At 41.2% G+C, this 24459-nt stretch overlaps 1 protein-coding gene across 4 annotated transcripts in view; it reads right to left on the minus strand.

Annotated features, from left to right (window-relative positions):
* The window catches only part of NFATC1 (nuclear factor of activated T cells 1), a 160762-nt gene that overhangs the window by 56711 nt on the left and 79592 nt on the right, over positions 1–24459 (minus strand). For all 4 annotated transcript variants that reach the window (XM_063130470.1, XM_063130469.1, XM_063130471.1 and 1 more), the window contains exons 7-8: positions 9788–9843; positions 7586–7718 (exon numbers count right to left, since the gene is read on the minus strand). In XM_063130470.1, coding sequence (XP_062986540.1) covers positions 7586–7718; positions 9788–9843 — 189 coding nt within the window. The remainder of the gene's footprint in view (positions 1–7585; positions 7719–9787; positions 9844–24459) is intronic.

The raw sequence follows: 24459 nt of genomic DNA on the forward strand, positions 1-24459 counted from the left end.
GATAGTTGCCTAACAAGTTTCAGATGAATAGTTTTTGCACAAGAGAAGCCCTGCTAATTTAAGGGTATCCCAAAGAGGACACACTTATAGATTGTTGTTGTAAAAATGACAGGTAGCCTAGAGGTTTCCCTAAGTAAGAAACCAGCAAAGTGTAAGGATTGGTGCAGCAGTTCCTGTGGAAGGGGAGTGCTCAAATTTGGGAGAAGTGATTTTCTTCCCCTTTTTTGTGTTTCCCTACCATCGCTATGGCCTCCTGCTGCTGTCCCACAATAGTGATGGTCTCTTTACATGGGAAGAGAAACAGGAAGCAGCAATGACCATGTGGCCCATTCAGGAGCCATTTATATTGCGCCACTTTCCCTGCACACAGCAGGAAATGGTGGCACATCCTGTTATTATTATTTTTAAAAAGACGGATTAAAAGAAGTCTATTTTGTGACAGAAAAACGAGTGGAAGGAGCAGGAGGCACAGGGGAGCTGGACGTCATCGTCTAAAGGACACGCGAACATCCTAAATGGGCAGTAGTGATAAAATGCTCGTCTGATGACACTCTAAATCACAACATGTGCCAGGTATGTGCAGGGAGCGATTTGAATAATCACCACCTGGGCGTGACTTGTCATGTTGGCTGAACCTGGACAGCATGGCTTGTTGGAGGGGGAAACAACCCTCTAATAACTCTCCAATAGTCTATGGGTTATTGGAGGATTGTTTCTCTTCCCAACAAACCATCCAGGTCCAGGCACCATGACAAGCCGCGTCCATGTGGTGATTATTCACAGCACAATTTAAATAAGCCACTGTAGCTTATTTTGATTGTGCTCACTAGATCAGTGCCTGCATGTCCAAGCACAAGTTGGTAAAAAAAGCCTCATTCTGGTGGCTTCAGAGTGAAGCCCACTTTGGCTCACGAAGCACCAGAAACGGTCATAAGGGGGCTCACTCTGCTCTGGTATCGGGCTTTGTTTGACTCCAATGCACACCCCTAATTTATTGCCAGTTCACACATTATATTCTCACATACGTGTGTACCCATAGATGGTCGAGGTTGCTCACATATTGGGAAAAGAGATCACAAGATCCAGCCTTAAGTAATTTGTGGATTGTAGCCCTGTTACCAATTCCAAATTGGCAGCTTTCTGCTTAGTTGACAGGCTTGATCAGTTTGGCCAACGTCTTGAACATCTTTGGTGGGTTTTCAGGTCTAATCATGGTAAACGTATTTCTTCAGCACAACACAGTTATAAAACATTCTGTGTCCTATTTTAATCGTCTTTGCTTCCTGATTTGCAAGTTTTGAGCCATGGAACTGTCATTAAAATGGCACTGATAGGAAATTAGTAAGTGGTATAATGCTGGCATAAGATCAGGATATCAAATGGAAGAAATAGGCCCCAGTATTTAATAAGAATGGACACTGCCAGAAGAGATTACAAGCAAATGAACTAAAAAAAGAAAGAAGTATTGTTATCTGGAAAAAAATATACTTGGCAGTGTTCTAGCTGTCACTCATACCACTGGCATAGGTTTAAAACAGAGTGAGAGGTTTCATTTGGCCTTAAATTTAAGTTTTAAAGCAGATGTTGGTTGGAGGTTCTATAAAAAAAATTAGAAACCAAATTAGATTCACGTTGGCGAAACTCTAAGAGGGAATGATCTAAAATTACTCATTATTATAGCAGTAGTTAAACTCCTATCAAAATGATGGGAGGCAAATGTGAACCACTGCAGGATAGCTTTGTTCATTTTCCTCTTCCAGTAGATTTGGAGAACTCTACCGTACTTTGCTCACATCATGACAATGATGGCGGCAGCTTGGATGAAGGGTTGTGAAGTAGTGGGAGAGCCCACACATCTCTATGGTGCTGCCCTTCACCCAGGCCTAGAAACCTGGGGCTGACTCTGCTCTTTGCTATGCCACAGAATGATGGTGAGAGAGAGGCCACTGCTGCCATGATGAAGCAAGTAAGAAACAGATACAGAGAATGAGACCAGGGGCTTGTCTATACCGCTTCTTTACCCCGACGTAAATGCACAGATTCATGTTTTAGGACACATGATGCAGCTGTCCATTCGCTGCAGTGCTGTTTTTTTAACGTGATAATGAGCATATTCGCATTCGCGATTTACCGTGACTTTTGATCAATGTCCAAGTTTGCACCGTATTAGAGTTATGTATGTGTCCTTGGGGGAGTTAAATTGCATTTTGACATGTGGGCATAACTTTGAAGGCAGGACAAAGTGATTGGCCAATTTCCCACCTTCCCACCTATCACGTCCTCCTCTGGCTGCCATTTTCATGTTGAACTATATGAATCTGCGGAGGTCCGCAGATGGAGCTTTTAAAATTAAAACAAAGAGGGGGGAATGGGCAGCGAGTGGGAGAAGACGTGTTCAGTCCCCTGCTCGCATCTTTGTCTGCTGCCTCGTTCCTTTCCTCACTCGCTTTTCCACCTATAAGGGGAATGGGCAGATACAGCTTTTAAAATTAAAACAAGGGGGGGAATGGGCAGTGAGAGAGAGGAGATGTGTTCAGTCCCCCTCTCACATCCTCTGCTGCTTAATTTCTTTAAGCCCTCGGTTTTCCTCTTCTATGAATCTGCGGAGCTCCGCAGATAAAATTTATAGCTTCGCTCCTCTATGCTCCATAGTATCGTATATGCGATAATGCGCAAGTGCACATTAATAACAGCACTACAAAAAAAAAAAAAAAATTAAGGAGAGAAATCGCTGCTGCTGCTGCAGTGTGACGCTCTTTACCTAGATTCGAATCAATGAAAATTTGGGTTCATATTTAATGCAGAGCAATCCCGTTGTCATATAGACAGGGGCCAGCTGTACTAATTTGAATGGTAGCAACATCATAGATCATAAGCTACATGGCAGGGAGAAGTGGCTTGCATTATAAATGGTCACAGATGGTGAAGAAAGAACCTTCTTCCTTTCTCCTCGCTTCCCTTTTTCATCTGACCTGGGTATTTTGACAAAAGGAAAGATGTTTTGCTGTTGGAAAAACAGCCCACTATTCGTTTGTAAATGGGCACTCTGATCTCAGGTATACCCTTACAACAATGCCTATTAGGGAGGTTGCTGTTCCTACTCTTTTGGTGGAAAAACGAGGCTGAGGAATAGGGACTAGTCCAAGATTGCCAATGGTCCCATGGCTGAGGTAGGACCTGAACCTTGCAAGCCCATGGGCTACTCTATTTATTGGACCTCACACTCACTCTCAGCAGGGTTCAAACAGATCATTGGAACTTTGCTGCTTAAATCAGCCAAGCCTAACCCCTTTTGCTTTACAGCTCTCACAGACATATACACATACCCAAAAATATTTGGGTGCAGTTCAACCATCACAAAGGCACCCCACAGTTAACAGGGCACTGCTGTATATAATTACGGTTGCTATTTTCGCATTCTCTTTTCCTTAAGTATATTTTGGCTACAACTCTCAAGCCACTTCCTCTGGAGCAGCCCCAATGACTTCTGTGGGAATATCATTCTCTTGGGGATTGGGGCAGGGGGAGGAGGGGAAGAGGCAAGTTATAATATTTTGATTCTGAATATGGATCTACCATGTTCATGATAGGATACCATGTTTATAGTCTACACCCCTGGGACAGGAAAAAGTAACAGACTGTTCCTTTTTGATATTATGGCTAAAACTGGAACATCCTTTAAGCAGAATGATATGAGATTAAAAACTGCATACAATTTTATTTGCAGACATTTCAGGTTTCCCTTTATGGCCCTTGGCACAAAATGTCTTCTCCCCTACTGAAATCCTATGGAAATATATTGACTAATTGAAAAAGCAAGGTGATTCCTTTGATTAAAAACATGAGTCATGTTCATTTAAAAGAGGTGTGATGATTCCCCACCCCCAATCAAGGGCTGCATTCTTTAGGAGGTACTGTGTCAGGGGTCACATGTTGGCAGTGGGTGGAGCCACAGGCACTCCCTCTCAAGATCATCACCACTCCCCTCTCTTGCGGGGGGGGGGGGGGAGAGAATCATTATCCTACACTCTCACCCACACACCCATCCACTCCTCTCTCTCTCTCTCTCTCTCACACACACACACACACACCCTCCCTGTCAACCCATTCTCTGCTCTCATGCACTCCATGCTTCCTGTCCTCCTGTGCTGCTTCTGTCATACCAATACCGCCAAGTAGCACATGGGAACACAGTCACCACTGCTGCCAGCACTACAAACAGGTGGCAAACAAAGGGATGAAAAAAGATGAGCGCGCGGGGGGGGGGGGGGAGTCTTCCATGAAATCTTTCCTCCAAGCCAAACCCTCCTTTCAAGCCAACGAAGTATGCACTAACACAGTTCTCATAAGAGCATAAGAGCCATGCTAGATCAGACCAAGGGACCATCTAGTCCTCTGTTCACCCAGCTGTCTACCAGGAATCCACAAGCAGGACATGGGTGCAACAGCACCTTCCTGCCCATGTTCCCCAGCAACTAGTGTATATAGGTTTATTACCTCCATGTTCTATCATTCTGTTCAGCACTCGTATACATAGGCACAAAAATAAATTTTAAACAATTTGGCACTAGTGTTTTAAAATGGCTCCATGTAGTGTTTAGGAAGGAATGGCTGAGCAAAGGGTCTATGGGGGCAACACTGAGACTGATAGAAACTGGCCACAAAATAGTGACCTACTGTTGTAACCAAGACCATAGCACAATACCATCTAGTATAGAGATATTCTTTGGCAGCTGCATTGGTTGTTTGCAGGCTGAAGTTATCGACTTGTAAAAATTAGAAAAACTGAATATTCCCGGGGTGGGTGGGAATACAACAGAAAGTTCATATGGAATAGCTGTGAGAGCCACAGAAGCTTCAGAAACAGTATCGCTAAGATGCACCACTGTAAATGTTCACCTGGAATTTTCAGGGCTGGATCAATGCCACAATGGGCCCCGGACTAGTGGTCTATAATGAGCACCCTACTCCATCCCAACTCTGAGCTCAGTCACGTGACATTGTTATATTCAACAGTGTATGTGTGTGAAAGGTACATACATAGATTTGAATCCAGATTCATGCTGGACCAGCTGTGTTGATGGATATCCTGCCCCCTCCAGCCCTTTGAAAATACTACTCAGAGAATCAGGAGACCCCATTGAATGGGGTGAGCTATGGTGTATATGTGTAGTGACAAAAATCAGGCAGAGGGATCTTTAAAGGGTGGAGCTCTTCATTTCATGGATGAGCCATTTTTATTGTGGAAGGCAGATCCTGGATCCAATCCATACATTAATGCAGCCTTAAGAATATAAGAGGCACTATCTAGTCCAGCATTCTGTTCACACAGTTGCCAACCAGCTGGACATGAATGCAAGAGCACCCTCCTGCCCATGTTCCCCAGCAACTGGGATACAAAGCCTTCCCTAACCTGGTGCCCTCCAGTCATTTCGGATGTCAACTCTCATCAGCCCCAGCCAGCATGGCCAATGGTCAGGAATGCTGTAGTCCAAAACAGCTGAAGGGCACCAAGTTCAGGCAGGCTGTTTTAGCTGAACATGCTTTTTTGAACATGGTTTTCCATGCTTTTCTGGAAGCAAAAGACACTGACCTCTCCCCCCCCCCCCCCATGCTTCATGTGTTAATCATGTGAAGTGGTCTCACTGAGTGCAAAGGACTGTAGGACCGTACTGCTGGCTCCTGATATCACAGTTTTCCTGGCCCACCCCTAATGTTCCCATGTTGAGTGTGGATGTCTGCATAGGAGAAGCATACATGTCAGCATAAGTGACCCCCAAATTTTTATAAATCAAAGACAGAGTTCTTACTTAAAATGGATTGTTTATTTAAAAGGGTCTTGAATGCACCACCAAGCCTATCTCGGGCTAAAGGACTCCGAAGTAGAAAGTGTGAACTCTCTCTTATGTTTTTGGTGCAGATCAACAGTAAGCGCAGAGAACAGAGATCATGTAATAAAACATAGGAAACAAAATATTGTGCTGTAAGGTTCCTCCCACATCCGTGACATTTTGGAAGTGGGTTTAGAATGCTGCTGCTCCCTGTGAGACAGGAGGGGATCCCGGGTTTGCAACCAGACAGGCCATGCCATAATCTGGTCTTGGAAATGTAGCTAGTAGGGCAATGGTTTTGAGTGAGCTCTTCTACACAACTAACTCAAAGCTTTCAACTAAAAATGCAGGGTATTGAATTTTACAAACTCCCTGTAGATTGTTGGAAGGACTGGACTGGACTGTCTCTCAACCTCAGCAAGACAGAATGGTAGAGGCAACTCACACTGTAGGTCTAGACCACCATTATAATATTTGCTTAGGATAGAGAGCATGAAGGCAGCGTATCGTAAGACAGGCGTGAGTGCTGCCATTTTGTTTATTGGATGGTGCTTGAGATTCCTCCTCCTTTTAGAATGCATCTGAAAATGACTTATTTTGGAGGTTGGATGTGTTCCCACGTTCCAAGGCTTCAATTTGCTCTGATTCCCCTGCTCATGCCTTCCAAGAGAGAGGTCCCAAGGCTCTGTCTGGAATCCATACTCTCTAACTCAGTAGTCCAACTTCTCTAATGCCAAATGTGCAGGAGCAGGCATTGGACTAAACCAGTGGGAACGGAAAGGAAACTCCGCACCAGCTCTCATCTTTACATGCTGCAGAGCTGAATACAGGCCTCAAGGCTGAAATTAAGTCCTGCCACATGCATTACAGGAGCCATTGGTTGTGCAATCTGTATTACCATCTTCTAGGTTGGTGTAATGTGCTTGTCTCAGATTGTCTTCTTTAGGAGCGCTTTGGAAGTAAAGCACCCGAGAGGAAGTATAGTCAGCGACAAGCAACATTATGCCTTTATTGTGTCTCGTACAAAAACCTATACATATTATGAATATATGCTAAAGCAAAAATCATGATTTCCTTACTCTGACATACTTCTCAGCCTATGCATAATTTTGTTATATTTATGAATAGCAAACATAGGGCTGGGTTTTTTTAAGTTGCCAATATGCCTAGGCTGACCTCTCTCTTTCTCCTCAGGCTGCCTGAAATACCCTCTTGTCAACATCTGGTGAGCAGGGAAAATGAGTGCTAAACTAGCATGCTCCCATAAGATAACCACTTGTGTCTACCAGGTTCCATGAATAACATCTGTTCTTTATACCAGGGATGGAGAACCTGTAGCATTCTAGATATTGTTGGACTCCAACTTCCATCAGCCCCAGCCAGCATGGACAAAGGACAGGGAGAATGGGAGCTGCAGTCCAACAGCTGGAGGGCAACAAGTTCCCCACCCCTTCTTTATGCTTTGGCATTATTCAAGACATTCTCCAAGACAGTTGGGTGTAAGAAACATTACATATTGCTCAATTTCAATGAAATGGAACTTTTGTTATGCTCCTACCAAAGAAACAACAGAAAATTTATATAGAACAAAACATTTCCCCCAGGCTATTCCACAGTTTAACATGGGGGCATTGGTTCAAGCCCTTAATTATTTAAGAGTGCTGTAGAATTACAATGAATGTCTTCATTATAATTTTCAGATGATACATGCACTATTTATTTTTTGAAGCTTGAAACTAGAAATATGTTGTTACCATTAGCAGGAAGATAGGTGAAAAGCTGGTACTGGCTTCTCTTTCTCTTTCCATTGCAGACATAGAAATTAACTTGGACAGGACTTGTAATTCTCTGATTGCGAAACGGCGGTATCTCAATCACCAATGAAGTCTAAAAGAAAATGTTTAAAATAATGTTGTTTAAAAAAAACACCCACACCCATTGCTTGATGAAACAATGGTTTAAACCAAAGGTGCATAGGCTCATCACATTTATACACAAGTATGAGGAATATACTGTCAGAATATTTTCTGCACACTTAATGGCAGGTTTTCCTACAGTGGGCTAATCTGGACATCTTGAGAAGAGATTTAATTTTTGTAATTAAAATTATACATAAGTACAAGATGCATTAGATATGAAGTAAACATGCATTTATTTATTTATTGCATGTCTTGCTTGTGAGCGTTCACAAGCAAAAGTGTTCACTCTTACTTGTGAGTGTTCACCTGAGGGGTGGGGGGAAGTTTAAAATTGACAGGGGGTGTCATTTGCAGGGGAGAATGGGTAGGCAAGGGATGGGTTAAGTACACCCCCACCCACCCAACAATTCTCCATGCTAGTCCTCCCCCTCCTAACTCCACATTGCCTTAGGAGAACAACAGCAAAGTGAACCTCGTGTTTTCCTCATAATGTGTAGTTCCATCCTGAACCTTTCCCAAGTCATCACTCACAGGTATTTTAAAAGCCTGAACATTTCTCCATGCTTCAAATCAGAGATGTATTGAGTATATAATATCTTAGATATTATACCTGAGTAAAAGAACAAAAAACAAGCCATTTCATCCAAGATTTTGAGTTTGAAGTTTCTGCAGTTAAGTCTCCCTAAGCACTTTGACAGACATTTTAGACCCTGGCGAAAAGGCAATGCTCTTGAGCATCTTCATGCAGGCTCCTCACCTCTTCAGCATAGTGCTGAAGTTAGGGCAGAACTTTCTCATGAAAGACACAAAAAATGGCAAATCTTTCCTTTCTCCCTTGCCTTGAACACCCTTCATTGGACTGAAGTCCACTGGCATTGGACTGAAGTACACAGAAATCTGCTCCCCTGTCATACAGGCTCTTTTGTCCTGTCTTCAAACTCTGCCAACACAACTGATACATAGTTTTGGAGTGGCTGCACACATTACAAACTGCAGCCAAAAGCAGAACAAATAGACTCATGCCGCCACTTTCCACTGCGTTCTAGGACACCCAAGAAATGAACTTATGAATCCCCTATTGAAAGCCAGGTGACAGAAAGCAGGAGTGTGAATATACCTTTGCAACTGCTTATTTTCCACAATTCCTGAAGGGCCCTTCTTGGATTTTTAAAAAAGCCAGCTAGAATCTATACTGTCAGGGTCAAACGCAAAAGGTGTGTATTTTTACCCACTTTAGATTTTGAAAGTAATGAATCTCAATGGAAGTGATGGCAGGCCAATTTGATTAGCAGAAAAGAAACATAGCAATAACTCCCCATCTCTCCTACCCAGAAATTTGTAAGGGACATTTAAAATAATAATAATAATAATAATAATAATAATAATAATAATAATAATAATAGCAGCTTTGTAAGATTAAAAATACAGGCTGGCTCCCTGCAACATAAAGTTATTTTTTTAAAAATAATTCTTTAAAAAATATATATATATTGTTTACTCTCTTGTTTAAAAAGACAAAATGTCTTCCAGGAGATGTTAGTATTAAGTACAGAACAGCCTGGGACTTTGTATGTTCACACACACATGTATAATGTATGATTTCTCAATGCCTAATCACTTAGTGATTCACAACTGAATGAACAATGACCAGGAACAACAAAAAAGGTACATCCAACCCAGCCCCTAGGGAGTCACCCTTGCAGGCATAAGTTGGCCTGGCTTTGGAAGTGGCAGATGAACCTCAACTTCGCTCCCCCATAACTTCAGCTAGAATGGCTATTACACATGTTTGGCGGCAGTTCTGTTTAGAGGAATGGCTGATGTTTCGCTTTCCTGTGAGATGAATGTAATGAAAGGAGCAAAAAAAGAAAGACCACAACAGTGTTTAGGGAAGTGTCAGGCGGTTGTTGTTTTTAATCCAGCTTTTACACGTATACCAAGTCAACATTGGATATTGCAGTAACTGAATGATGAAGATGCATATATGAATTCATCCACAGAAAAATGATATTTCTCAAAGGGACAGGAGATACTTACTGGCTTACACAATTCTTTGTCTGTTTTGGCTTCCATTTCCCACACGTGATGACCATCTAAAAACAAGAACAAGAAAAGAAGATGTCTAATTCTACTCCTTTATTATCCTTTCAAAGGTGCCAGAAATGAGTTATTTTATTTTTAGATGCTCGCTAAAATACATTATATGAATTTGAAGAAGACTCCTGTCTTCTTTCACACTATTTCAATCTGCCCTTTTCCAGTGCAATCAGGCCTTCCAAGCTGAATCTAGGAAATACTTTATGGGAGTTAACAGAAATACAAATTTTCAATCAAAAGAAAAGTAGACAGAGTTCAGTTGCTGGAATTTTGAAAAAAAGCTCAGACCCATTTATTAGTCCTGGTTCCATAGCTAGTCTGAAACTATGCATGCTAGTTAGCTCCCTGTTGAGACCTGCTGATGTGTGCCTAGTGAGTGATACATAAACATTTTGCCTAACCACGATTTGGGGATTATTGGTCCAGTATTTGCAGCAAAGACACCTGCAAGAGGAAACCTTATTTGTATATTTATTACAGCAGTGTGAAGTACAAATGCAAATAATATTTATTTTAAACCTCTGGCCACGTCAACGTTTGCATGTTAAGCCTCTCTTCAAGGCAACAGTGAAGAGTCTTTGTCTTCTCTTTTTACTTTCACTTTCCAGGATAAAAATGAGCCATCTAGAGCTGTCTGAAATACAACTACCGAAATACTTTTTTTTCCTTATGGAAAGCAATCTTACTGCAAAAGGAACATGGCTGTGGAACTATCTTCTCCTGATTGCTTCTGGATTATATGAAATACGTATTTGAACCCTCTTTAAAAAATGCATATAATACAGATGTTTGTCTGGTTTCATCAACTTCTCTGAGCTGTATTGAAAGCATCCTGATATTATGCTATTGTATGATACACATCATGTAGTGAAACCTTTGTCAAATTTGGTCTGTTTCTACAGATGGCGCAATGGGGCTAGGAGCCATTTTACAGAACAGGTGGACTATTGTCCAATGAAGGAATCTCCCTGGCATTATTTTAGAGACATAGAACTGTTGCTATGTGCACCCTGTACTGCTCCAGTAATACCAGAACCTCCAGGCCATGAAAGAGGAGCCTACAACATGACTCCTTCCCATCCTGGAACCGACCAATTCCAGAATGAAGATGCAGTACTAGAAGGCACTGACTGAGTTCGCACAATCGCCAGTACAGTTAACAAGCCATGGTAGCTTGTTAAACACACTACGCCTACTGATCACAAGCTGGCCTGATTTCCTTAATTACTCTTGCTGGTGTGGTTTACTGTGTTGTGCGAACCCAGAGAGGGTGGGTTGTTGTTATGGTTAACAAACCACCCAGAACTCATGAGCTGTTTTAGGGTTCTGAGGTGGTTTGTTAACCATGGCAATAGCCCACACTTGCCAGGTTCACAGGAAGTTGTGCCAGTGAGGGTAGTTAAGGCAATTGGGCTGGCATGTGAGTGGCACAAGCAGCATGTTTAATAAACCATAGGTGGCTTGTTAGCTGCCTTACGATCGTGAGAACCAGCCCATTGACTAACATAAGAGCCATGCTTGATCAAACTAAGGGTCCATCTAGTCCAGCATTCAGTTCACACAGTGGCCAACCACCTGCCTGTGAGAAGCCCACAAGTAGGATACAAGTGCAATACCACCCTCCTGCTCAAGTTCCCCTGCAAGTGGTGTACATAAGCACACTGCCTCTGGTACTGGAGGTAGTATATAGCCATCAGAACTCAATAGCTTTATCCTCCAGGAATTTGTCCAGTCCCCTTCTATAGCCATCCAGATTGGTGACCATCACTACATATTGTGGTGGTAGTGAATCCCACAGTTTAACTATGTGCTGTGTGAAGAAGTATTTTCTTTTATCTGTCCTGAATCTCCCACCAATCAGCTTAATGATTCTAGTATCATGAGAAAGAGAGAAAAATGTCTTCCTATCCACTTTCTCCACACCATGCATAATTTTGTACACTGCTAGCCAGCTTTCCTAAATGAGCTCAGGCTTCTAATATCACTAGAATGGTCGGGAATGGACATATGCTACAGTGGCTCCCTTGTGTCGAGAAGCTAATGTCAGAAGGAGCCCTAACTGATTAGGAAATTAAAACCCATGCTCAGGCCCTTGACTGAATCAGGAAAAATATCTACCCGGGCCAGCACTGCATAGGTGGTCCATAACAGCTCAGCAATACCACTTCCAAGTCTCTAAAAAGCTATTGTCCTTATATAACCTAAATGTGGCTGCAGGCCAGATTTATACATGGCATTACGACATGGGCTATTTTATTTTTAGTACCTTATCTAATGATTCCTAACACTGAATTTGCATTTTTCATTGCTGCAGCACACTCAGTTATGCATAACTTGGGCATGGCATGCTCATCTCAAATACAAGGCAACCATTACATCCCCACCCAAGTTCTTTTTTGGCCTGGAACTCAACTTCTCCCTCTCACCCACGTAGCTGTGGCTACAGCGGTGGACTTAAACTGGAGAGACCCCAGGATCAAATTCCATAAACTTTAATGGGTGTGCTTGGGTCAGTCATTATCTCTCAATTTAACCTTGGTCCCAGGGTTGTTGGGGGGGGGGGGGAAGAGGTGGGGCGGGGAGAACAGAAGAATTATGTATACTGGCCTGAGCTCCACGACAGTAAGACAGGATGAAAGTGTTATACCTAGAAGAGTCTAAGCTGGTAAGAAAAAGAGTTCCTTTCACTTTTTTAATTGAATTACCAGAACGACAAGCTTTTTGCATGTTTAATCCATTCTGAAAGATAAATTCTATTTTTCAGTTCCTGCCAACTTAAAAAGAGTAATTTAACATTTCTATTATTATTATTATTATTATTATTATTATTATTATTATTATTATTTTAGAGTGCTGCTGCAGTGTTTTGTTTGTATTTTTGCTTTCCCAGTTTTTAGGCTGCTTACAAGTGTGCGTGTGTGTTCACAAAAGGCCCTTAGGTGCTATATTAGAATTTATTAAAAACAAATAAATAGAAACCAAGAATAGGGAATGTATTGAGTCCTCAGTTATCTGAAAAGTAACAAGGGTTACTGTTGCTCCAGTACAAAATTCTCTTGAGAATGTCCAGACTTTTTCTGTTACAAAAAAGGAGAGGGGAACAGATGACTCAATAAGAGTTAGTGACATTTCATTTAACAAAAACATGAGGAGAAATTGTTATGAAGCAGAGACCAAAAAGGAGGAAAAAAAAGAAAAGTAAAAGGAGAAAACAGAAAGAAAGAAAAAGCAGACAATTCCTCATGTTACGTCTGGTGAACCAAGAGGGAAATCTCTACACCCACGAACTGGGATCAACTCCAGCAGAGAAACCTTAGACCACTACGTCAACTTCTTACAGTAAACATGTTTTGTAGGTTTATATGGATCAGCTAATTTTTTAATTTATTTTTTTAAAAAAGATGGGATGGATGGAAGAATTTTTAAGGGGTCTCAAAACGCTAAAAGACTTGCTTATGCTGGAGAAAAAGGTCTTATGTCAGTACAGCATTTGCCAAGTATCCTACCCAAGTATGCAAGATGCTTTCTCTAGTCAGAATGTGCCGGAGGAGTGAGGAGTGATACACCACAAAAGTTTCCATTGTAAGGCTGCCACATCTGCATCAGCCGGGCTGACTCACAGCCGAAGGCAACTCCCTGACTGGCTAAAGTCCAACAAAAGTACACCAGAGCAATTTATACCTTTCCAAAATGCAAATAATTCAAATTACAGACATAACATAAAGCTGAAACAGACACATTTCAGGCATTCCCTTTAAAGTTTAACTCACTCAACCGATTCTCTCCAAATTGCTTATTTTGTTGTTTATTTATATATGTAGAATGAGAAAAAGGAAAACTACTAGCAAACCACCCACCTCTACCCCACCCACTTCTATCCGCAGGAATATTTTTGGGGATGTATAATTGTATCTTTGATGAACTATTGTCACTTTCTGTATTGGAGAAATTAATATTTGATACTTTCAAAACCTGCTGTAGAATTAGTTTTAACTTTTTTTTAGCTTAAGATTTTGTTCAAAAGCTGAAACAGCCTTTTGAAAACAAATTTCTAAACCAATAATTAAAATCAGCATATTCACAATTAAACAAGCTCCTTGCTTATCACTTGCCTCTAAGTGCTCAAAATAATGCAAAATTCTTGAATTGTTTCTGGACAGAAGAATCAGTTCTAAGAGTATATCCATCATGGGTTTAGGTCTTCATTGCTGACATTGAAGCTGATCATTAGCTTCTTTTCTTACCTAACGGAAACAGACTCACTAAACAGCAGCAGAGATTTCCTGTTTGTACAGCTGAAGGGGGAGTGGGGGGAAATCCCAGAACAAGTAAAGCCCACAGATATAATTTGAGGCTTCCACCTTCACTTTAATGGGCTTTTCAATAAAATGTACCACAGAAAACAATGCAGATTGAGGGTCAGTTCACATGTTCACTCCATGTCCCCAAACCCTCAAATTTTTGTATCTATGTTTTCTCTGATTCACACATGTGTTAAGGGGTTAACCTAAAGCATTTCTGAGGCTGCTTTCATGTTGGTGTGATACCAGAACCAACCACAATTAACTCCTTCAAATATGCACTTATATGTGCTCTGTGGAACAGCCATGTTATGAAGAAACTTGGTATTTTTTTAAAAAAGAAAACAGTGCACATAGAGTGACTGTGTAGATGAACCCCAATAATAAGAGCTGTTTATCAGCCACAGTAACTTTTCCTTGCTGCGTGGAACATGTAGGAATGTTTCTACGGAAGGACAGAGGTGAATTAGTCATCCTTCAGGGATAGCAGTCTGTGTTTTTCATATGAAGGCAAAGAGGTTCTGTCAGAAATCCTGACATTTGGGGATTGATAACAGTGGCGGGCGATTCTGCACACCTACCTCATTGCCATATAGGCTGGTTTTGAATTGCTAAAAATATAAGCAGGGTTCTGAAAGGGAATGGCTCCATACTGAATGGGCCTTTGTAATTCACTCTGTATCAACTGTTCTCTGCAGAGCTAAAAAGGAAACTCTGCAGAAGTCAAAAAGTAAAAATATTCTAAAACCATTAGGGAATTCCCTGCAGTGTGAGTCACAGAAACGGCTTCCCCACCACACCCATCAAGAAGATTTCCACATAAAAAAGGCATTGTGGGCTTGTTCTAACACAGCAGCAGCAAAAGCAAAAAGTCATTGGGTAAATCTCGCCACCTTGATTATTTCCATATAGTGTTGTATTATTCTTGGTTATTAAGCTCAATGTTTTTCTTCATGTTGATTAACGTCTAAGTAGTAGAAAGGGGTTTCACAACAAGCAGGCTAGATTTCTAATGAATGAGTTGTCATGGATTATGCTTCAATTAACATCACTTAGTATATATAGTGTGCATAGTGCTTTATCCCAAGCCTAGTGCTGTCTCACTCTCTCCTCAGCAGAAGTGACATCAAGTCATTATCAAATTATCTCTACCTGCAGTAGAGAGATAGCAAGTGACAAGTCAAAGCCTACCTAGCATAGACAAGCTGGGATTTGAACCCAGGGCTTCTTGGTCCTATTTTCAGAACCGCATCAGCCGGCTTCCTTTTTCCAGATTTTAACTACAGGAATTAATTGCAATATGCTAATACCTCATGACTGCGTAGCTATGAGTTTATAGAACCATGGAATCCAATGTACTTAATGAATTTGCCCATGCATTTAGATTGGCTACAAGGTGCAAACATTATGGAATGCTCTCCATAGGGAGAGCCATTAAACTTCTTCCTTTCCCAATTCAGGTAGGCACTTAGAACACATTTTTAAGCTGGCTTTTGATGCTTAATGATTTGGTGCCTCTTGAAGTGCTTATCTTATACTGCATAAGTTTTGTAATTATTCTGTTTTAATTGTGTTTCAGGAATTGCTGTTTATGATGTGTATTAGAGACCTGAATATGTTGTTACAGAAAAGTGAAATTAAAAACAAAATAATTAATTTGGCTTAATTTATTATTCATTTATTAACTTTGCTTAACAACATTTGTCTTATTTATTTAATCTGGGCTGGAATTTGAATTCTGCTCCTGTGGATCCAATCTTTTCACCACGTGCTTCAGCTTAACTTTGCGATGATTATTGGCAAGTTCCATGATCCAACAATTAGGCTGTGCATGCTGTAAGGGCTTTGCGTGCACAGCTGTTCTGTCTGTACCAACACTGAAAAATGTCTTATCCAGAGATCTGTATTCCGAGCGTATAAATCAGGGTAGAATGCCACTGCATGAGACCAGAGGAGAAACCAGCAAGGATGTCTCGGTGAGTCACTAACCCCACCTTTGCCGTCAGATACAAATGTTTATCCATTCCTGATCAGCGTGTAAATGAGAATCTCCATCAAAATTACCGTAGACAGTACTAGTCTCACGTTTAATCTTTTGAGCATAGATATGTCTACATTGATCCAAGGTGCTGTCTTAATGGCGTTGAGTTGGTGCCACTCTACCGCCAAGCCCCACAGTATAGCTGGTGCAGGGTGGCGGTGAGTAGTCTTGATGCAGGGAGGCAGCGTAGGCTTTCTGGAGGCCATTAGGCTCACTGGACCTGCCCACTGCCCACTGCCCTCTGCCCTCTGCTTGGGTGGGTGGCAACCAATCATGGGTCACCATCAGCCCATCCATACCTCTGCTGTGACTTCAAGGGATGACAGATGGCAGGTGTGTCGTACTTGCCTCACTTCAGAGAAAATAAGTTAGGGTAAGTCCTTGACTTCTTTTCTCCGCAGCTTTGCCAGAAAACCCCAAGGTGGGTGCGGAGCAGTTGCTGCATCGTATAATCGACGCAGTGCCACCGCACACCCACCCTGGGCCTTTCCGTGCATTTAGACAGCCCCCAAGTGTGTTTTAAGCAACATAAATCACATATTGGGGAGCCTTTTGTGCATTTGTTTGTCAGTAGACAGCTCCCTTCCAAAGCTCTTGGACTTATGCAGCTCCTAAGCTGCAGCCACCTCTTTTAATTCTGTTGATCTCATTTCCTGATGAGTTCTAGTCTTGTGGTGAAATCCTGAAGGAAAGGAAGGGTTCTCAGGTGAACTGACATTAAAACTGGAAAGCAAATCATAAAGCCATGACAACAGTGCTCTGAGATACCATCAGTTCTCAGGAGATAAAGAGGCTAGATCAGCTGTGTGCTTAGATTGGAGAGCATTGCTAATGCTAGAAGCAGTGCTTGCACTATTGATGATGATATACTCTGCCATCGTGGGGCTGTACTGTTGAAATGCCCTCTATATACCATGAGCAGCAAGTGGGTATTTTTCCCCCTATTGAAAACTTCCTAAACCACTCAAATGATGCCTGAGATGTCATTTCAAAGCACTGTTTCCAGGCAATATGCTGTTAAATTAAAGGAAATTTGCTCATTGGACATGGAGTTCAAATTCTAAGGCCAAATCCTGTTCCTGTAACAGGAAAAGCAGGTTGCTTCATAGCTCAGAACAGTGAACAGGTCTGACCCGAGACGTCAGAGAATATCACCTGATGCAGTGCAAGGAGGTTTTCTTGATTGGTGAAGCTTATTCCCTGAGTTTTTATCTCTTTTACTGATGCAGAACCCTCTGCGCCAGACCACTCGTTCAAAACCCACCATGGTTCTCAAGTCCAGGGTAAGAGTCACCCAAGCTTCCTTTAGCCCAAGGCATTATAGTACCTAAGCCAATGTCAGTCATAGGAACTGTGCTACCTTTGCCTTCCAAACTCCACTGAGACATGAGGCGCCTCTTGAAGTCTAATACATCTATTATGGCATGAACTTTTCACAAAACATCCAATGCATATGGCATCAAACTAGATCGGCTTCTTGCTGCCAGACGATGGTCACAGTCTATAGTTGCAAGCATACTAATTACTTTATCATGAGACCAACTCCTACATCAGTGGGTGAGAGTATTACTGACAATCAACAACCATCGTGGAATAGTTCTAATGCATGAAAAACATGAGGCCTCTTTGCATGTTATTTGCACGGAGGGCAGTCATGCCTAGAACCAGGGGTAGGACTGTTCTATAGGCCCCACTCCCCAAACTGTGCTGTCAGACTAGTCTTACCTTTGAAGTCCATGTGTTAAGCACAGAAGTCAGGGGCCCTACGTGTGAGAATCCTCCCCATGAGTAATGCGGGAAAAGAGCTATGCTCTCAAATCTATTCTGTTTCTTAAAGATTTATTCAAGAGGACACAGGCAGACGCCATTCACTTCTGCAAGAATATTTACAAGACAACAATTCCACCATGATTAATGAAAGGCGGGTTGTTTGATGATCATGTCAGGAGACCTTACACTTTCAAAGATGATGGACCCATTTGGGTATGAATAATCTTTAAAATACCCTCTGTTTGTGAATGTAACAGCTCAAGGAAAACAGTGATTAAATAAGAATTGGTTTGGATAATTAATATGGTCATGCAGAATTCTGGTTTGGGGGGGGGGGGGGCAAATGCCCAGCTTATGTATGGTTGAAGGACATCTCTATTACATTTGCCCAATGTCTCCAGGACAGCAGTGATTTATTTGTTTATAGGATTTATACCCTACCTTTCAACACAAACACTCTCAGGTTGGCTTACAATAATCAGTAAAAGACAACAAAAGACAATTTTAAAAAAACAAACCCCACCATTAAACTCACAAGTATAAAAAAATAGCAGAGTCATCAGATTAAAGCCATTGGCACAACATGCTGGATAATATTCTATAATATATATGGGAAAGAACCTGGACATGTTCTGGTCTGAGCAACATAGCTCAAATGCAGGTTGGATAGCACTCACCCACGAGGCCTGTCTTATCCCTTCCACAAAGGTGGAACAGCAAAGCAGCACGAAAAAGAAGACAGGTATAATGAAAGGACAAATAAACAGACTTAACATCTCACCCAAGTATCTTGCCCTCATCATCTCTATGGCAGACTTAGGCTGAAGTTAGCAGCAAAGAAGGAAGAAGTATTGCTACTATGGTGAAAGAGACTCTGGCTGTTGTCATTATGGTGAGGGGTTCTCCCAGGTCCACTGTTATTATTCCACTATTCCTTTGGGTTCTACTTTACTTGTCTTCTAATAGAAACTCTGGATAGTATAACATCAATAACGGATTATGTGCGTACTCACAGTATAATGATAATAAAAAAGAAAAACTTGATCCATTTCCCTATAACAAATAATTCTACAGGAGTGCCAAAAGTGCCTCTCTGTTTTTGCAGCCCTTTGCCATACTGCAGAAGTAGGGAGACAGCTTTGAATATAAAGTTTAATACAGTGGACATTTATAGGCTCCATTCACAAATTAATTCTTCTTATGTAAATACTCCAGCTTCAGTTTTCCATAAACAACCATTTAGCATGCATCTGACTGCTTTAGCTGTGCATATAAAATACAGGGTGCAAATATTTTTTTCCTCTTTTTAATAAATAAATAAATAAATAAATCACCCTTTTGGCTCAGAACAAAACCTTTGAAATTGTACACACGTATTTAAAAGAACTACTGACCTTAATAGCCCCAATAGAAATACTGTATGATGAGACTCGGTAATGATGATACCGTCTTAAGTGTATGGAATGCATGCCATACTATCTTTACCTTTTCCTGTGCGGCAGAGTTAGGAAAATCTGAAATGTATTTCCTACAAGCTACGTCACAACTACTGTATGCGTGCGGAAGGATTCCACAGAGCCATGATTCCATCATCTGATGAAACTCCCTGCTAAAGATATCTCTTTCTGGTAAGTGGCCAGGCACCCTTTTATACACCAAATACAAGTCCAGGACATAGGGACAAGTGACCTTCATATTAACTCTTGTGTTAATATGTACAACTCTCCATTTTTTGGCCCTCTTGTTGGCAGAAGCTTCCAGGCTTGTTGCAAATGAGTTAACACAGAAACCGACACGGTGGCAAGTGACATGGGTGTGTCAGCCTCTGTAGAGAGGCAGCCGCAGAAAACAACATTATGCACACAGCATGTGATCGAGGGATATTCTGCCACTTAGTTTATTACGTGAACTACAGCTTGACTACCAGTCTGAAACTTGACCCCTTCTTGGCCAGTTGCCCCTCAAACTGTGACTGCTACTGGCAATGGAAAGACCAATGGAAAGATCTCTGAGAATGTAAGATCTTTTACCAAATGGAGTTCAGCCAAAAGTCTGCTCACTAGTCTCCACATCTCATCAAAACAAGACACCAAACCTTGAGCTTTCAAACGCAGCAGTGCAAAATGAAACGTCTACAGTAGTTAAGCCCATATCGAAAGGCCATTAAAGTGCCTGAGGGACACGTCAATTGCAGGATCGTTATTATCTTTTAAAAAATATTTATCTTTTTATTGGAGTCTCCCTACCCAAGCATTCTTTAAAAAATTTTTAAGCCATATAATTTAGCTACACTGAACAGGGAATGGAATATTTTGATGGTTTTAAAAGGGGGCTGGGTAAATTCCTGGAGAAGTCTATTACTGGCTACTAGTCCTGATGGCTATGTGCTACTTCCCGTATAGGAGGCAATAAGCCTATATACACCAGTTGCTTGGGAACATGGGTGGGAGGGTGCTGTTGCACTTGGTTGACAGCTGGTTGGCCACTGTGTGAACAGTGCTGGACTAGATGGACCCTTGGTCTAATCCAACATGACTCTTCTTATGTTCTTATGAAATGCTCAAACTTGATAACGTTCTTTTTATTCCCCACTACAGCTACACAACAGAGCATTAAAACCTTCCAGATTCTTCAAATTGTACCCTGCCTCCAGTAATCAACTGTCCCTGCTGAGGCCATCAGAGAGAGAGAGAGAGAGAGGAAGAAGCAGTCAGGCATTGTGCTCCCCCACCCTGCTCATGTCTTGGTACAGCTCCAGCTGAGAGACCCCTCCCTCCTGCTACCAACTATTGTTGCTGAGAATGCCAGATGGAAAGGAATCCACTGTGTGCACGACCTGCTGAACTTTGCACCCTAAGAATCTAGTGCCTAAATTTGCTTTATTCCTCCTCCCTCCCCATCCCCTTTCCTTTTGTGTCTTGTTTTTAGATTGCAAACCTGTGGGCAAGGACGGTCTTATTTCTTATCTTTATAAGTCACCTTGGGAGCCTTTTTTGTCTAAAGGGTGGAATAGAAATGCAATAAATAAATAAATAAAAAATAAAAAATAAAATTTAGGAGTGGCATCATCTACCAAACCTTACTAATTTGATTTTCTATGAAAACTCATGTGGTTAAACACAAATGGTTCCAATGCAATCTGTTTGCTAAAAGCAATTTTTAAATGTTTTCCCACAAGGAACTGTACCAGAAATATGTTTCTCAAGGTAGATGTTTCTCCCAACAACAAAAAGCAGTAAAAAAACACACAATATTAAATTAATATCTATCCTATTAATGGAAAGAAAAACTCACATAGAAGAGCAAGGAACAGAAGTCACTGAAATTGACTGGTGATTAATAAACATAATTATCTAGCAATTCCATTCTGTTATTTCAAACACTCAATATATTTGAGAAAATTTGAATTTGAGAACAGAGAAGGTGATGATACTTGTTTTTAAAAACACATTGGATTGGATCTAGACCTAGAGTATACCCATTGAAATAAATTGCATATAAGTTAGTCATGACCAATTTAAGTGTCATTGATTTCAATGGGTATACTCTAAGTATGATTAAATCTAGATTCAATACATTATTAACTCACCTCCGTTCATCAGCAACATATGACTTGATCTTATGGGCGAAATATTATTATTTTTCATTGGACTATAGCTGCCATGTTATTATCTGTAATATCTTATACTGCAATGAGGGACCACACCTTACTCATTACATCAGGACATTACCTGAAATGGAAAGTAAGTCAGGCTTAGGACATGCTCAAACTGTGCTCATACTGATATAGTTCAAACTGATTGTGTGAATTCAATTTGAAAATATCTTTAGCAAGCATGTAAGTGCTTAAAATGTGACAGTATAAGCCACAATCACCCTCACAGGGACATTCTGCAGCTGAAATGCTTTGACATGACTTTAGGCATCCATAAGATGGCATCTGAAATGATTCCCATCATTTTTTCCCCAAACATGGTTCTGTGAACATCTATGATAGCATCTATGAACAAACCATACAATTGACACATTTGATAGAATGTTTTACCAGATGGTTTTAGAACTGGCTATTAATTTCAGAATTTTGTGGTTTCCTTAAAAGCATACAGCATGTTTCAAAGATAATGTACTCACATTTCTTTGGGCTTGTGCATATACACACATATATCTTGGCCAATGTAGTTAAATGTTATCTTTAAAGGTCTTAACATCTTCCCAGAACAAAGTCATTACTGCTCTTGAAATTCTTTGTTGAATGCTATGATACAACTCTACCCCAAATTAAAACAGCAGGTGAAATGGTAAAACAGAGCCAAACCCGAATTCTTACTGTGCAAACAGGAGTTTGAAACTACTGAACTCACTTGCTATAAGGAAATGTTGAATTTAAGAAAGTTGAATCTTCAGAACATAGCTGGCACCCTTTCTCTCTCACACACACAACTCTGTGACTGAGTGTCTTGGATAAACATTTAATATTGACTTTCATCACTGGAAAATATAGCTTTATTCACAAGCAATAAACTGTTGACAAATCCCCTTGAAGTAAGAGTTTACTTCAAAACTTGGTTTTTTAAAATGGTCATATAAAACTTCTAAGCAAATTATAACACGCCTCTGAAGAAAACAGTTACATTTCTTGTGAGGACAGCAACACCCTCCTGCCCCCACTTTCCTGGTGCTCCCAGTATAAAAATTAATTCTGCTTTTAGACAAGCCCTTTTGTGTGACACTTCTCCTCTTTTAGATAGGGAAGCATGGAGGATGGTAACAAGGCCTTCTCAGTGGTGGCCCCCCAATTATGGAATGATCTCCCTGACGAGGCAAGCCTGGTGCCAACATTGTTATTGTTTTGGCACCAGGTCAAGACTTTTCTCTTCTCCCAGACATTTAACAGCATATGCTGAGTTTGTAATTGACCCCAGATATATTGATTTCTAATGTTCAATGTTTTAATCTTTGTTGCCCAGCGAGCTTCGGCTATGAGGCACTATAAAATGATAACAACAACAACAGGTATTTTAAGGAACTAATCTTCCTGCCTAGCCGTTCCACTCAGCGCAACAGACATAGAGCACATTAGATCGGGGTCCCCAACATGGCATATATGGAGCGCTCTACTCCACTTCAAAAAATGTTTTTTTAAAATTAAAACCTTGGCGAATGTTAGGGCACCAGGTTCACCTTCTTTTCTGAACTTGCTGCAGATCAGCTTTTGGTGGGCAGGCAGAGAAAGAAAGAGTTACTTCTTGGTCCTGCCCAATCTTCCACCCACACAGACCTTTCCCCTTTGGTCTCTCTCTCTCTCCCCACTCCTGGTCTCTAGTCTCATTATTTCTCCTCCAAGCCCTTCCCTCACTATTTCGCCCCCTTCTCCTTCCCTAGCCTTCTTCTTTTTCTCCCATTCTAGCCTTCCTCTCCCCTTTTGCTTTGCTATTTCTCCCTCCCTCCTAGCCTCACTGTTTCTCCCACCACCACCTCTTTAGCTCACGTTTGACTAGCCAGCCCCCCACGGCAGCCATTACATGACTAGTCTTATCATCTGTGGATGCCACTTTGCAATGGTGGCCACAGCACTTTCTCAAACTCCCAAATGTGTCCAAAAAAAGTTGGGGAGCCCTGCTGTAGGTGATGTTAACATTTCAGATGGCTTCTCTTGGTTGTTTGCTGAAAAGCAGCGATGAGGGATTTAAGCTGAGAGCACAGCTCTGCTGCTGACTTCAAGTTCAAGAACGGACTTGATCATTCTTCAGGGATTCCCTTTCATTTGAGTCATTGTTAAAATAGGCCAAATCCTCACCCCCACCCCTTTCCATGGAAGGAAAATACTATTCCTCCAGAGATCACAGTAGCTGAAAGCTAGCCCTTAAAGACAGGCATAGCTCATGACTTGGGCTTAGAATAACATACAAAAAACTACAATGGACTGGAATACTTTACATAAACATATATCGTATTTATAGTTCAGATTAGTTGACATAGGCCTATGCCTTACCCCTGGAGTTTCTGCCTAAAAGTTTCAGCTTTGCAAGCTTAGTGCGTGATGGTCAAATGATATACACATGATTAGAAAAATAATCCTTATCATTACCCATGCCATCAGCTACAGTGGTAAAAACAGAAAATACCCACTAGGGATAGTGCTGTCAAAACCATTCACAATGATAAAAGGTATGCATTCAGTTATAATACTTCCTTGGGTCTGTGATCATACTAACCCTAGGTGTAAGTTCCACTGAATTCAATGGTGCTTACTTCTGAATATATCTGCATAGGATTGCGTGGCTAGAAATATTATAATTAAGTCAATGTATTTATTTTCCCAGGAAGTGCCTCACAGCAACTAGGTACTGTAGCACATCGTGGGAGGGTGGGAGGCATCCCGTATCTGCATACTTCAAATCCTTGTGTTTTTATTGCAGTTTATTCTCTGAAAACATTGCTTGAATTCTTTTCTCTCAATCCATTCTCCACAGTCCGCAGCTACGTAGCTGCTGGACAAC

Source organism: Elgaria multicarinata, chromosome 7 (assembly GCF_023053635.1).
Source record: "Elgaria multicarinata webbii isolate HBS135686 ecotype San Diego chromosome 7, rElgMul1.1.pri, whole genome shotgun sequence".
In the NCBI taxonomy this organism is placed as follows: Eukaryota; Metazoa; Chordata; class Lepidosauria; order Squamata; family Anguidae; genus Elgaria; species Elgaria multicarinata.